Source organism: Aspergillus neoniger, assembly GCF_003184625.1.
Source record: "Aspergillus neoniger CBS 115656 unplaced genomic scaffold BO87scaffold_12, whole genome shotgun sequence".
Lineage (NCBI taxonomy): Eukaryota > Fungi > Ascomycota > Eurotiomycetes > Eurotiales > Aspergillaceae > Aspergillus > Aspergillus neoniger.
Genome location: NW_020291140.1, coordinates 296749 through 309149, shown reverse-complemented (window position 1 = coordinate 309149; position 12401 = coordinate 296749). Strand labels below are relative to the sequence as shown.

At 47.6% G+C, this 12401-nt stretch overlaps 6 protein-coding genes across 6 annotated transcripts; 5 read left to right on the top strand and 1 right to left on the bottom strand.

Annotated features, from left to right (window-relative positions):
* Nucleotides 1-2628: 2628 nt before the first annotated feature.
* BO87DRAFT_458108 (uncharacterized protein) lies at nt 2629-5224 on the top strand (the record flags this gene model as incomplete). The annotated part of the gene is made up of 3 exons (XM_025628852.1): nt 2629-3031; nt 3104-3191; nt 5054-5224. Exons 1-3 carry the CDS (start codon nt 2880-2882, stop codon nt 5222-5224), a joined length of 411 nt encoding a protein of 136 aa, XP_025480877.1. The 5' UTR covers nt 2629-2879.
* A 61-nt stretch (nt 5225-5285) lies between these two features.
* BO87DRAFT_28486 (uncharacterized protein) lies at nt 5286-5800 on the top strand. Its single transcript, XM_025618937.1, has one exon. The coding sequence runs from the start codon at nt 5406-5408 to the stop codon at nt 5670-5672; it is 267 nt and encodes an 88-aa protein (XP_025480876.1). The 5' UTR covers nt 5286-5405; the 3' UTR covers nt 5673-5800.
* BO87DRAFT_28499 (uncharacterized protein) lies at nt 5763-6194 on the top strand. Its single transcript, XM_025618939.1, has 3 exons — nt 5763-5783; nt 5860-6106; nt 6175-6194. The coding sequence occupies exon 2, from the start codon at nt 5928-5930 to the stop codon at nt 6084-6086; it is 159 nt and encodes a 52-aa protein (XP_025480875.1). The 5' UTR covers nt 5763-5783; nt 5860-5927; the 3' UTR covers nt 6087-6106; nt 6175-6194.
* On the top strand, nt 5905-6628 carry BO87DRAFT_375573 (uncharacterized protein). The gene is made up of 3 exons (XM_025623079.1): nt 5905-6106; nt 6175-6463; nt 6524-6628. Exon 2 carries the CDS (start codon nt 6271-6273, stop codon nt 6457-6459), a length of 189 nt encoding a protein of 62 aa, XP_025480874.1. The 5' UTR covers nt 5905-6106; nt 6175-6270; the 3' UTR covers nt 6460-6463; nt 6524-6628.
* A 1542-nt stretch (nt 6629-8170) lies between these two features.
* On the bottom strand, nt 8171-8442 carry BO87DRAFT_375570 (uncharacterized protein). The gene has a single exon (XM_025623078.1). The coding sequence runs from the start codon at nt 8394-8396 to the stop codon at nt 8223-8225; it is 174 nt and encodes a 57-aa protein (XP_025480873.1). The 5' UTR covers nt 8397-8442; the 3' UTR covers nt 8171-8222.
* Nucleotides 8443-8511: 69 nt separating this feature from the next.
* On the top strand, nt 8512-12103 carry farB1 (putative C6 transcription factor (Ctf1B)). Its single transcript, XM_025623077.1, has 3 exons — nt 8512-9219; nt 9306-9496; nt 9591-12103. Exons 1-3 carry the CDS (start codon nt 8966-8968, stop codon nt 11765-11767), a joined length of 2622 nt encoding a protein of 873 aa, XP_025480872.1. The 5' UTR covers nt 8512-8965; the 3' UTR covers nt 11768-12103.
* The last annotated feature ends 298 nt before the right edge of the window (nt 12104-12401 follow it).

The following is a 12401-nucleotide window of genomic DNA, read 5'->3' as shown; positions in this document are numbered from 1 at the left end:
AGAGGTACAGATATCAGAATAATCTAGACTTATATTTTAGAGAGCGTCTATGACATCTCCTACCCATTATCAGTACCCAATTCTCTATATGCTGAGAATAAACTTACTTCTTGTGTAAAATGCCTGGATTTTGGTATAGCAGAGAAGGTATAAGCACATAACAGAATATTGATTTATCTGGTATTTCATCCTGAAACTTGAAACCTTGGATAACAAAGAAAAGAAAAAGAAAAAGAAAAAGAAAAAGAAAAAGAAAAAGAAAAAGAAAAAGAAAAAGAAAAAGAAAAAGAAAAAGAAAAAGAAAAAGAATAAAAAACACACAATAACAATAAGTAAGCATAGATCAAAGTAAGTGTACAAAGTATCCCGGATATATCGAATTTATTTTTACTGACTTGACTCGATTATAATTCGGTATTCTAAGAGATTGCATGAGTCAGAGCACATACACAGCCTTCTCCAAGAAGTGGCTCAATAAGATACAGCATCAATAAAGTGATTAGGTGAGGATGATCGGATGAGGGGACCTGCCTTGAATTCTTAACTCAGATCTGACAATATATTCCTATACCGAAGGTGAAGGAGCATCACAAGTAGTTGGTAGTAATAGCCACAAACAAACAGGGTAAAAGAAGTTAGACACGCTGTCAAACATAGTCAAGTATTATCTCATTAGTAGCAAAGATTACCCATACGCTTTAAGCATATTTACATCCTCAATATACAATTCCTGTTCAGTTTATAATTGAAAATGAGACTTAGGCAATGGCCTCTTCTACATCAGTATCTGTACCTTATTTGAACAGGGTAGAATGTAAATTAGGTACTTACACCATTTACATTGGTTTCTAGGTCTTTTCTGAGCCTAGATACCATTTCATACATCAGGATAAAAGGATCACCACTTCCACAATAACTCCAGCAAGCTCTTACGCACATTACCTGAGCATTAGCAACCATTATTTCCCCAACAAAATATCACACATCCAACCGTATAATGCGTACAAAATTCAAAGCATCTCACCAGAGCTTAAGATCTATTTCCACTGCACTGGATCAACATCAATCTGTTGCCAGTATTTGCCCAGAGATCAGCCAATGTTTTTTTGACGTAGCTTGAAAGTCACGGAGCTTATCTACATATCCCAGCACATTCGAGATTTATCAAGCCTTTCCTGGGTGCTTTTATCGTACTGTTTCTGTCGAATCTGACAAACGTCGAAGCTCTCATCCCGGGCTAGATCATGTTCTGGGGCAGATGACTTTCATTTATGAAAGTACCCTCGCATAATTTGCTTGCATTATCAGGGTCCTCACTTTTGATATCTTAGTCTCTACTGGAGTCGCTATTTGTTCTCTTGTCTGCAGAGGTTCTGCTCAAACCAAAATTAGCATCACTGATACATCGTGTCGTCAGACCCGACTGGTTTGGAGCGATGCACTATGGCCGAAAGTCCACAGGAGCAACGGACAAGAAAAAGATAATAGAAAGTCGGAAGTGTAAGGGGAGTAAGTGAATATTACGGCAGCTTGTTGCTTGAGCACGGAGGCTTGTAGAGGTGATACTGCGCGGGGTGTTAGAGAAGAAATTGTAGATAAGCGTACAATGCTATGGAGGACTCGAAAGAAAGTGAACAATATGAGAAGGACATGAGAGATCTGACTGTTGGTAAATTCCAAGAACTGCCTCTATAACCTTCCTCGAGCTATCTAGTTACCTTTTCCTCTGGCATCGAATATATGTCCGAATAAAATGTTTCCCCCACTGTAGTCTTTGGTGGCTGTAGGATTCTAGCCCACTATATCTTATGCATAGTCGTCTGATGAAGGGCCAGCCTTCAACTATCCAATATGTATATGTGTACATGTATATGGGTTACTATTCAGGGTGATTATTATAGCACCAGACAATCCTACACACATACATACACACATGTATATATGTGTATATATATGGATTGATACATATTTGTAAACTGTCGGACATTCCATGAGCTTACCTAGGGAAGCTGGAAGTCATCCATCAGTAAAGAGCGCTAGTTTAACCCTGGAGTATGTTTACATATAGTTCAGTATGACCACTATCCAATAACATGTCACAACTTGGCCGAACTACCAGTCACAATAGTAAGCTCTTCATTTCTGGCATGCAGAAGGTAAATAATATATACAGTGTATATGTATTTTTGGGAAGATTAATCGTAAGCACAAGCACTTGGTTGTGGATAAGGCTGACGATGAATGGATGGATGAGCGAACTCATACTTGATCCTCTCGAAAACAACCTTCTCTTACTACATCTAGTCCTTTATGGCCTTGTCTCCTTCGCGTACAGAAAGTCACTAGCAGAAATACAGGTAGTATGCACTAAGAATAGGCCGGTATTAGTACTTGGATGTGCTCTTGGCTGCTAGAGTGAGGGGTTCAATTCCTTATGCCACGTTAAGTTCACTCTATACTACGCCAAGCGTCGGGAACTGAATATATATCTCAACACGCTTATAGGATTAATGAGTAGTAGCCATCAGCTAATCATTCAACAGTATACGAGAATGCTGCCAATAATCTCACAAGATGTAAAACATCAGTTGCTTGGACGAAAATATACCGGAGGAATAGTAGTATTCTGTTCATCAGCTACAACTTGAATCCTGCTATCATCTGGCGGGGTTACCCCGCGATCTGCACCGCATCCATCAAAAATTGACAGACCAACACGAAAATGTCCGCAGTTCATCGACTAGCTTCAATGGCCATCACAGTTTTATTCAAAAGTCATGCGGGGATTTCCGAGCAGTCAATGAGTCAAGTCCTGCAACAATCCCCTAAGGGATCAAATATTCACACCCATAGCCGGGGCCAGATCAAGTAGTAGCAGGATGGGCATGCGACAGCTCTCCTTCTCCATCTGTCAGGCCCACCTCGTGCAGCGCAAGTCTTCTGACACGGACCTCTCTCGGACTCGCCTAAACCTTGTTAGCCATGCACGGTATGACTTCATTTCCGTCGTGGTGATTCCTTTATTCCGCCTGTGAGTTTACCCAGCCTTCTCTCCCCTCTTCTCCCCTCTCCCGTCCATCGGGTTACCGCTGGTGGCTTGCAGCAGACATGAAAGAACGTGGGGTGGCAAGCAGGGCCATGGCTCTCGGATTGCCATGTTCGAGCTCAAGCTTGCTCGGCAAGATGTCCGAGTACGTACATATACATAAGAGAGACCGACTGCGGCAGTTAATGTATCTGCTGCCCCCTTGCTCAAGTTGAACGGGTGGACTGGGATACTCCGTACAGAACTATAGAATGAGTCATGGGATTGGTATGTAATGTAGTTATATCCCTCAGTTATACTCTACGGGCGAGGCCGCTTATCGAGGGTATCCTTCCTTGATAGGTATGATTACCGGAACAGGCAAGACGCTCCTAGGCTCCCCCCCCGGATCTGGGGTTATCCGCTGAATGGCAAGTAAGTAGCGGGGAGCGTGCCACTGTGGCTGAGTATTTTTCTATCTGTGATTCCATGGTGGGAAGATGTCTACTTACTTTCTATAGGATATAAGGAAAAGTGTGCAGGTGTTGCACTTTCATACTATCCACCAATTACGTACAGGATGTTCCAACTGAACTAAATAGTAGGCAAGGATAGTAGAGGGGCGCATGATATGATATCACAAGTAAGGGGAAAAGGAATGCGAAAGATCAGGTTCCTGTCTATCTATCAATCTGAGAGAAGAAGCCAGCTCCCCGGCCTCCCCGGGTTAGTTCTGAAAAGATAGCACGGAGCAGTCCGAGAACAAAAAAAGGGGGGTGAAACTGGGGCAAAGGCGGGAATGTTGGCTGGAGAAACTGGAGCTGGAAGGTTCGATCGCCCGCAGTAGATGGATCAAGCGAAATTCGGCTCTGGGGTCGAAAAGTGACCCAATCCCAATTCCATGCCCCTTACTATTAATGGCAGCTGATGACTGGGGATGATACGTAACTTGCCCCAGACACGAAAAAGCTAAGGCTACCGACTTCAAGTAAAACAACCGGCACCGTCACAGCTCCATTTCGCCAGTCCAGGGAAAAACGAGAAAATCCCGGTCTTTCCCCGATCGGGAGCAACTCCACGTTTCTGTGTCCAATTCGGGGAGCATTACGCGATTTATGATTGGTGGCCAATCGTCCTCCAGCCGACGGTTAGTCAGCTGTGGGAGTCCCACATGGGAATCCGCTCAAATGTCACTGATTGGTGTGGGGGAAATCCCTCGTGATGGTCGGAGATTATCCACACGGACCAATCACCACCGCTTGGGCGTTGGTTCGTTTTTCCCCCACGAATTACTACTTACTGTATACTTACCTATACTACGTACTAAGTCTTAAGCCACTGCTTGGTCCCCCGTATTTTCATCGTGGTCCAGTCAATCAATCCCTAATTACGGCATGGAAATCTCGTTGTTTTACCCTCTAGTAGTACTGCTTGCGAGGCAAAGGGTGACCACAAAATATTCATGTGAAAATGGACAAACTATAACGGCTAGCACTTTTAAAATAGGAAGATGTCTAAGATAACTACGTCGTTATAGTGCCAGCTGTGCCTTACTCACTCTTTATCAGGAATTGAGGCATGAACTGATTAAACTACAACAAGCTGATCCAATCACATATAGGTGTAGGGCTTTTCCCACAGTAGTGGCATGCAGCGTGTTGTGATGGCACACATTGACAGCAAGGAACCGCCCTTTCATGCCACCCTTCATTACGACACTGTACATGAAACAGAAAGAGAGCTATCTGGTTATCCACCTGGAGGGAACCGGAAGGCTCTAAGCTCATCATAGGTGCCTGGTTCTACCCCAGTGCGCCATCCTTTCCCTCTACTTGTGGGGTACCGAGCTCTTTCCTCCGATTCTCGCTGCTCCCCCGATCTCTTCTCAAGCCACAAATAGCCTTTGGCAATACGTACACACTACTACACAGTAGTAGTCTGCTGGTCCCTCCAATACTCCACTCGGGCGCCAGCTAGATAATATTATCCCGTCTGGGGAGCCAGCGAGCTCACAGGTCACCCGCTCAGATTCTGGGCCCTTACGGCTCGCAATTTCCGACGGAACTATTGGACAACGCCAACAGAACACTCCTTGCTACCTTGCGAGAGGGTTCGTCTTCTCCGGTTGTCGGCACTATTAAGCGTGACATCGGACCCTCTATCACGTGGATGAGCTTGTTGTTGATGTTCCTTCCATGAATATGATTCGGGGAGATCACATTGCAGGGGTAATAATTCACGCAGGGTTTGGATGATGATTAATATTATTCATCCGTAAAGCCTAGTGGCCAGGTCTAGAGCAAGGTGTGCTTTGCACCCCATTGCTGCGATGATTTATTTTGCTGCTCCTATGAATTTTGACTGACAACTCGCATGCACAATGTGTTTGTGTGTGTGTGTGTGTGTGTGTGTGTGTGTGTGTGTGTGTGTGTGTAGCAGCAGCGCCAACAGCATCAAGAATTTGGGGCCGATCCACCCGCGCGATATTTTGCCCCAGTCTGTGACCAGCACCATTTCACGACCCATTCAACGCTACCTACATCCAGAACTAAACGTCGGTTTGCTCCTATTGATGACGTTTACCTACAAATATGATGCTACAGTTCTCGAGACCTTTTCTTCAATAATGATATTCTTCAATGCGTAAGGAGGAACATTGTAAGGATCTAAACGACTCATCCGGAGAGTACTACTAGGTCTCGATGCGGCGGGCGAGCCGAATCCAAGGACTCCCGCTTTTCTCCAGTTCCTAGTTTCAGTGGGTCTCCCAAACAGTGACCGCATTTATTGAATTCTGTCCAAATAATTAATCCCCCGAACGAACTAAACCGCAGGATACCGTTCCCAACTCCCAGTGTCGTCCCAGGTTTGGTCCGGCCCAACGATTCGCCCCTCCATCGGCATGCGGGATCGGCTGCGATCCTACATTGGGCAGCTGGCGGGCGGGCCTGCCCTGCTCCTATCCCTCATGCTGCATAGCGCCTGGCAACTGGGCTTAGTCTCTCCCGGGTCTGGATGCTGTAGGCCAGCGACAACCACCTGGTCCATTATTAATTCCTGATGCATTGGCAATGATACCTTGTTAGTTGACTTCCTTTCTCCCCAAAAGGCCCGCTGTACTACAATGTAACTTACTAAGTTTTCAACAGGGGAAAACGATATGTGCATGATCGTCATAAGTCCACTCCCTCTCCACCAACTTCAAGACTTAGTCCTCTCTGCTTCCGGCTTCGAGACCGCATGACATGGGCACCGTCCGCACTGGATGGGTCATCGGAATACCGAGTGCAAACAAGCTGCAGGCTGCACTATTTTCCAAGTCATTCTATCTAACGGATATTTGTGTTGTGACAATGGCTAACTACTGGCTCATACGTAGAGGGTTTTTCTCAGCGCGATCCGACCAAGGAGACGACAGTTCATCAACAAAATGAATTCGTGAGTAAAGAGGACCGCTGTGCATGTGTGTATGTCTTATCATAACGATCATCGAGGTAGGCTTTGATAGCGCAGAGAAATCCACCCTAGTCCGAGATCACCATAGGCGCACAGTATATTACGCAAAAGGAATGGTAGATAACTAGAGAGCATACGGGATAATCTAAACGGAGCGCTTACGGGCCTCGGTTCCGTGATATCTGGCTGGCTGACCCATACTCGGCTGTTCAGCAAAAGGGAGATCGTGATGTGTACTCCGTACCGCAGGGGCCGATCCCCGATCAAAGAACACACAGTAGTAGACTTACGCTTCGCAATACGGTTCCAGTGGGAAAGAAAATCTTATTAGAGACAAAGAGCCGAATGATTTACATTCTGGTGATATTCACTATTTTCGAGCCTACCTATCTGACTGACTGACTGACGTAAAAGGGGGGGCAATGGAAGGGAAGCCGACGGAAGCAGACCCGAGTTTCTGAGACGCCGTGCATCTCCAGTCCAGAGTTGCGAGTGCATGCAAGCAAAAGAAGTCACAAGAGCCGGAATCTTTTCCGACACCAAATATGACGCATCCTCCCTTGGTGTCTGTGTGTGTGTGTGTGTGTGTGTGTGTGTGTTAGTTGACTAACTGACTCCGGAAAAGTCACCGCACTACTCCGTATGTATACCGCCCCTGGCTGCATCCCTGCACGGAAGAAGAGCGCCATGACAGTTTTGAGGATGTCCTAGGGTCAAAAGTAGTCGCGAAGGAATATTCTACCAAATAAAAGTTTCCCACTGTAAACACTCGATGGGGAAAGGTTTCCAGAGTCTTGTGTCTTGTCTCATGGGGATTGGAGATAGCACGTTTTGTTCAGACCAATGGCAGGATCTTGAATTTGCTCCCGGTCCCCTCCGGTGGTGGCCAAGCTGCCGATGACTGGTTGTGGCGGACAGGGCCAGTAACGTGACCGGGCCGATGGAGACCACCCTCCCCTCAATCGGGTATGGAAAACTGCCATCGCCTTCTTCTGGGTCCGTTGCTACTCCTTAGTAGTGGTGGGGAAGAGGAGGAAGAGAGGGAGGGGGGACGGGCTAAGAGGACGGAAAATACGGAGTAAGGGGACGGGAGTTGGTTCACTTGACTGAAATGGGTAGACTACTACTTCCCTACTGTAGTTTTACACACTGAGAAAAAAACCGGCTGTGGAACGGAAGCTGAGGAACTGGGTGGAAACCACTAAATACTTAGTAAGTACTTCACTAAACTTGTTTTGGTCGGAGGAGGAGGGGGTCCTGCGTTTGGTGGTGGATCTTTACAAACAGTCATGAATTTCTGAATGGTCGTTGGCATCTCCAGTGGGGGTGTTTTGTACAGTAAGCAATGCGCAACGACTGGCTCAAAAAGACATCCGTAATCTGATTGTGTCTTTTTCATAGGTATTATAATTATTAAATTCTGATTATTATTTCCTTTCCCCCACCACTCCGACTGGAACCCGCTTTTCCTTTTTTCCCAAGCCTCCAACTCCCCCCAAAAAGGGACTAGTCGATGCGGTCTGAGGTAAATACGGACCCGCACTAGCGCCGGCCTTCTTTTCTGGCCAGCGTGACTAGTGAGTATAGTCTAGTCCACAATAGGTAGCAAGAGTCTTTTTCACTACTCAACTAAAATCCCCCGGCGCGGTTTGACGACGACGATGACAACCCCGATGATGAGGATGATGATGATGATTAACCCGGGTCAGGTCCTCTTTTTCCTTTCCCCTAGTCTCAAAGTCTAGTACGGAGCACACCGTCCGCCATTGGGTTTCCACTTTCTAGGCGGAATTCCACGGTTCTGGTCTGGGGGAGGCGACCATGGCGAGTGGATCTGGGGCTCATCATCCCCAACGCCAACGCCTCCTGACTGACTGGTTTTTTGACTGACGGTTGGAAAAGGCACTTGCGACATTTGCTGCTGCTACTGACACTAGTTCAATCGTACTTAAACATTCTCCTCCCCAGCCCCAGGTCATGTCTCGATTTTCGTCCCTTTGGACGAAAAGATTGGAACGTGGTCCTGTGATTCCTTTTTTCCTCTTTCTCTCTCTCCCCCTTCCGGCGGAAAGTGATTCTCTAACTTAATTCCTGTATGGATTTATTTTAAATAAATTAAAAAAAAGAAAAACTGAAAAGAAAAAAAAAAAGGAACATAAAAATCAAAAGGAACCCTCTCCACTCTTGTTACTTTTACCTCTGTTGGGTCACGTTCTGGATTTCCTTTTCCTACTACACACCTCTTCCTCCACCATTCTCTTGTTCCAATTCCTACTACTTACTCCTTACTCCTACCCTCGCCATTTTTGTCCTATTACCTATAATCCTCTTTATCTACCACGAAAGTCGCATTGATTATCCTACTCTGATTATCGCTATACTTCTCCACGCCGTTTCTCTGCAATTCCTCTTCACCATTGATACGACAAAAAGGCTGGCCTTCTCACGGATGATCTGGTTCCAACTGAACTCACGCTTTGCATAATGACTAACACTGCTGTATCAACAACTTCTCCCACCCCTCAATCCACCGTGGAAACCGAGGCCAAATCCAAGAGGAAAGCCTCCACTGCCGGTCTGCCCGCCAATGCCCGCCCTGTAAAACGGAGGGCGTCCAAGGCGTGCTGCTGCTGTCGGGCTCGCAAAGTGCGGTGTGATGTGGTCGAAAATGGTTCGCCCTGCACGAATTGCCGCCTGGACCAAGTAGAGTGCATTGTTACTGAGAGCAAGAGGAGAAAGTTCGTCCACGTCGAATACATGTCTTCCGTTTTCCCTCCACAGAAGTGCCGGCTAACCACGAGCGCGCCTTGTTGCCACTGTTCAGGAAATCACGTGTTGAGGTCGATAATGCAAACCCTCATCAGCTGTCTCAATCCCCTGCAGAAATCCCCGATGACGGGGCTAGTCTGTTCAGGCGACTTAGCGAGTGTCATGGCCTTTCCGATATGGCTCCGGCTTCTCCCTCGCAGCGCTCTGTAGATCTGGATCAGGGGCAGCATATGCCACATCTTTTATGTTCGTATCCCACCTCGATTAGTTCGGAGATCGTGGCAAATGACCCATCTCTACTGTATCATTTTCGATAAGATGCTAATGCGTACTTGTACAGATCAAAGCCAAGCGAACAGAATTGGCTCCGGGGATCGCTATCGAAGAAGAATGGCCCCGAATCCCGCTGTCCCAGCGACGCTTCCTTTGCACCATGTGACTTCGCAGATTCAACAGCTGCTGGACCCTTCCTTTGCCAATACCAGGTCTGGCGGTGTTGTCTTACCAGACTACATCCGCGGATTGCCGCCACGTCTGCAAAAAGAGGACATCGATTATTTGTCCATGAAAGGAGCTTTGACTGTCCCCGACGTGGGACTACGCAATGAATTGCTGAAAAGCTACATCCACTACGTCCACACCTATATGCCCCTCCTTGACCTAGAAGACTTCCTGCAGACGATCGTTCAGAACGATGGCATCCGCCGTATGAGCCTATTGTTATTCCAAGCCGTGATGTTCGCCGGCACAGCTTTTATCGACTTGAAGCATCTCCACGCTGCCGGATACCCCACCAGAAAGGCAGCTCGTAAAGCTTTCTTTCAGCGCGCGCGACTTCTCTATGATTTCGACTACGAAGTTGACCGAATCTCTCTCGTCCAATCATTACTGCTAATGACCTACTGGTATGAGACGCCTGATGACCAGAAGGATACCTGGCATTGGATGGGTGTGAGCTTGTCCCTCGCACATACCATTGGCCTGCATCGTGACCCCGGCAACTCCCGTATGGATGTCCGGCGCCAGCGGATGTGGAAACGGATTTGGTGGAGCACATATACGCGTGATCGTCTGATCGCCTTGGGAATGAGACGTCCCATGCGCGTGAAGGACGATGACTGTGATGTTCCGATGTTGACTCTTGACGATTTCGAGTTTCATCCCTTCTCGCCGGAAATTGTGAGCATGGTAGGCAACTCGGAGATTCTTCAGAGCGTGAGCCATCAGAGAGAGCTGGCTTTGATGTTCATTGAGAAGGCCAAACTTTGTCTCTGTGTGAGCCATGTTCTGTCGGCTCAATATTCGGTCCTAAGCCACAAGTTTGGTGGAACGATGGAAACCACCATGATGTTGGTACCCAAGAAATCAGCAGCGGAGACCTTCGAGGTTCGTCGTTGTGATCAGGAGCTGGAAGACTGGCTGGCCCATCTTCCGACAGAGATACGCTACGCCCCCGCAGCGCCCTCCAAGTTAAATGAGGCGCAGGAAGTTCTTCACTCTCATCGTGCACTCCTGAAGATGGTTTATTTGACCACATCCAGCGCTCTCCATCGCCCTCAGGTCCTACCTGCGATCCCGTTCCCTTCGATGGACGCCGAACTACAGGAGATTTCTAGGAATAAGGTGCGGTTTGCTGCGATCGAAATTACAAATATTGCCCAGGATCTACACAGCCTAGACCTGACCCGCTATTTCCCTACAACTGGCGTTACGGTCCTACTTCCCGCTGTGATTATTCATCTCCTCGACATCAAGTCTAGTGACCACAACGTTCGGATGACCAGCCTTCACCGGTTCTACCAGTGCATGCGCATATTACAACGTCTGAGAGAAATCTATGCATCGGCAGACTTCGCTACGTCATTTTTGGAGGCTGCCATTCGCAAGGCCGGAATTCAGCTTACAGTAGCGCCGCAAGATGTACAGGCACGGACGAACAGCATAGTTGACACAGCACGCGTCAACACTTTGACCCCACCCCCCGACTCTCTCGCGCAGAAGATCCCTGACTTGACGTATCCGAAATCCGATGGCGCAAGACGTGCCAGCCAGCTTCCCAAGGAAAGCGGTCCTGAGTTCGCATCAACGCCCCCTCCCTCCGACGGTAGCGAGAATGGGAGCACCAGCAACATCAACCCCAGTTATCACCAGGATGCCTTCGCCATCCCCAACTTCGATTCGGAGCTGAGCATCAGTGAGCTCATGGATCTGGCGAATGATGCAGAAGTAACCCAGAACGACTTCGATGCCTTGATCAACTTTGACGATGCCGGTGCGGACTTCCTTACCCCCGATGATGGCTTGAATACCGGGAATGGTAATGGGAAGAACTATGGCTTCGGCTTGGGTACCATGAACAATCTTTCCGACATCATGGGCTTCGATACTGAGAAACAAGGCGTTGGTCTAACCGGCTTGGGAGACGGACAACTTGCCGACGATCGCGCTGCGGCATCACGGAACGATATGAACACTTTCGCAGCCGACCTCGATGCGGAACTCGGCCTGAGTCTTTAAGCGGCTTGGAGACACTGTTGCGACGTTGTTTCATATTTGTGCCATGATTTAGAACTCATTTGCTTTCTGCACTGCTCTTGGCGATCTTGTTTGGCTGCTTGTTGAAATAGGCCCCTTTTACAACATATGTGTGCATCAAAGGGAGATGGGCGCTTGGCGTTCGCGGGCTTTTACGTACCGGGTTCGAAATCCTGCGAACCTTGGATCGGTTGATGCTTATTTCTTATGTACTTCATGTGCCTAATTTGTCCCCCTGCACGGGGCAATTGTTCCCATTTTATGTACATACAGAGTCGAAAAGTACGACATGAGAAAATGAATGACCTAACGCATGCTACTCGGGTTATAGTAAACTTAGCTTCGTCGGAGAGATGCAGTAGTGTATGTTGATTGAACTCTGTATGGCTGGCAAGCGGCCAATTGTCAACAAGGGAAGCAGGTAGATCGATGAATCGAAGAGGATCTCGACTTCTTGTAGACCACCCTTGCCGGGCATTCTTCAGGTATGTCTATGCCGCTGCTGCTGCTGCTCCGATCACCCTTGCAGTGAACACCACCCATTGACCGCTTGGGAGGGATCTTCTTGTCACTGTCAATTCTGCGTAGCATCTGTTGAGTCGATACAGTCGGTTCA

Coding starts and splice junctions, on each gene's coding strand:
- BO87DRAFT_28499 (XM_025618939.1), top strand. CDS start 5,928: ATGCGGGATCGGCTGCGATCCTACATTGGGCAGCTGGCGGGCGGGCCT.
- BO87DRAFT_28486 (XM_025618937.1), top strand. CDS start 5,406: ATGTGTTTGTGTGTGTGTGTGTGTGTGTGTGTGTGTGTGTGTGTGTGT.
- BO87DRAFT_375570 (XM_025623078.1), bottom strand. CDS start 8,396: ATGTCGCAAGTGCCTTTTCCAACCGTCAGTCAAAAAACCAGTCAGTCA.
- farB1 (XM_025623077.1), top strand. CDS start 8,966: ATGACTAACACTGCTGTATCAACAACTTCTCCCACCCCTCAATCCACC. Junction 9,220..9,305: donor ACTGAGAGCAAGAGGAGAAA/GTTCGTCCACGT, acceptor GCCACTGTTCAG/GAAATCACGTGTTGAGGTCG. Junction 9,497..9,590: donor GCATATGCCACATCTTTTAT/GTTCGTATCCCA, acceptor GTACTTGTACAG/ATCAAAGCCAAGCGAACAGA.
- BO87DRAFT_375573 (XM_025623079.1), top strand. CDS start 6,271: ATGGGCACCGTCCGCACTGGATGGGTCATCGGAATACCGAGTGCAAAC.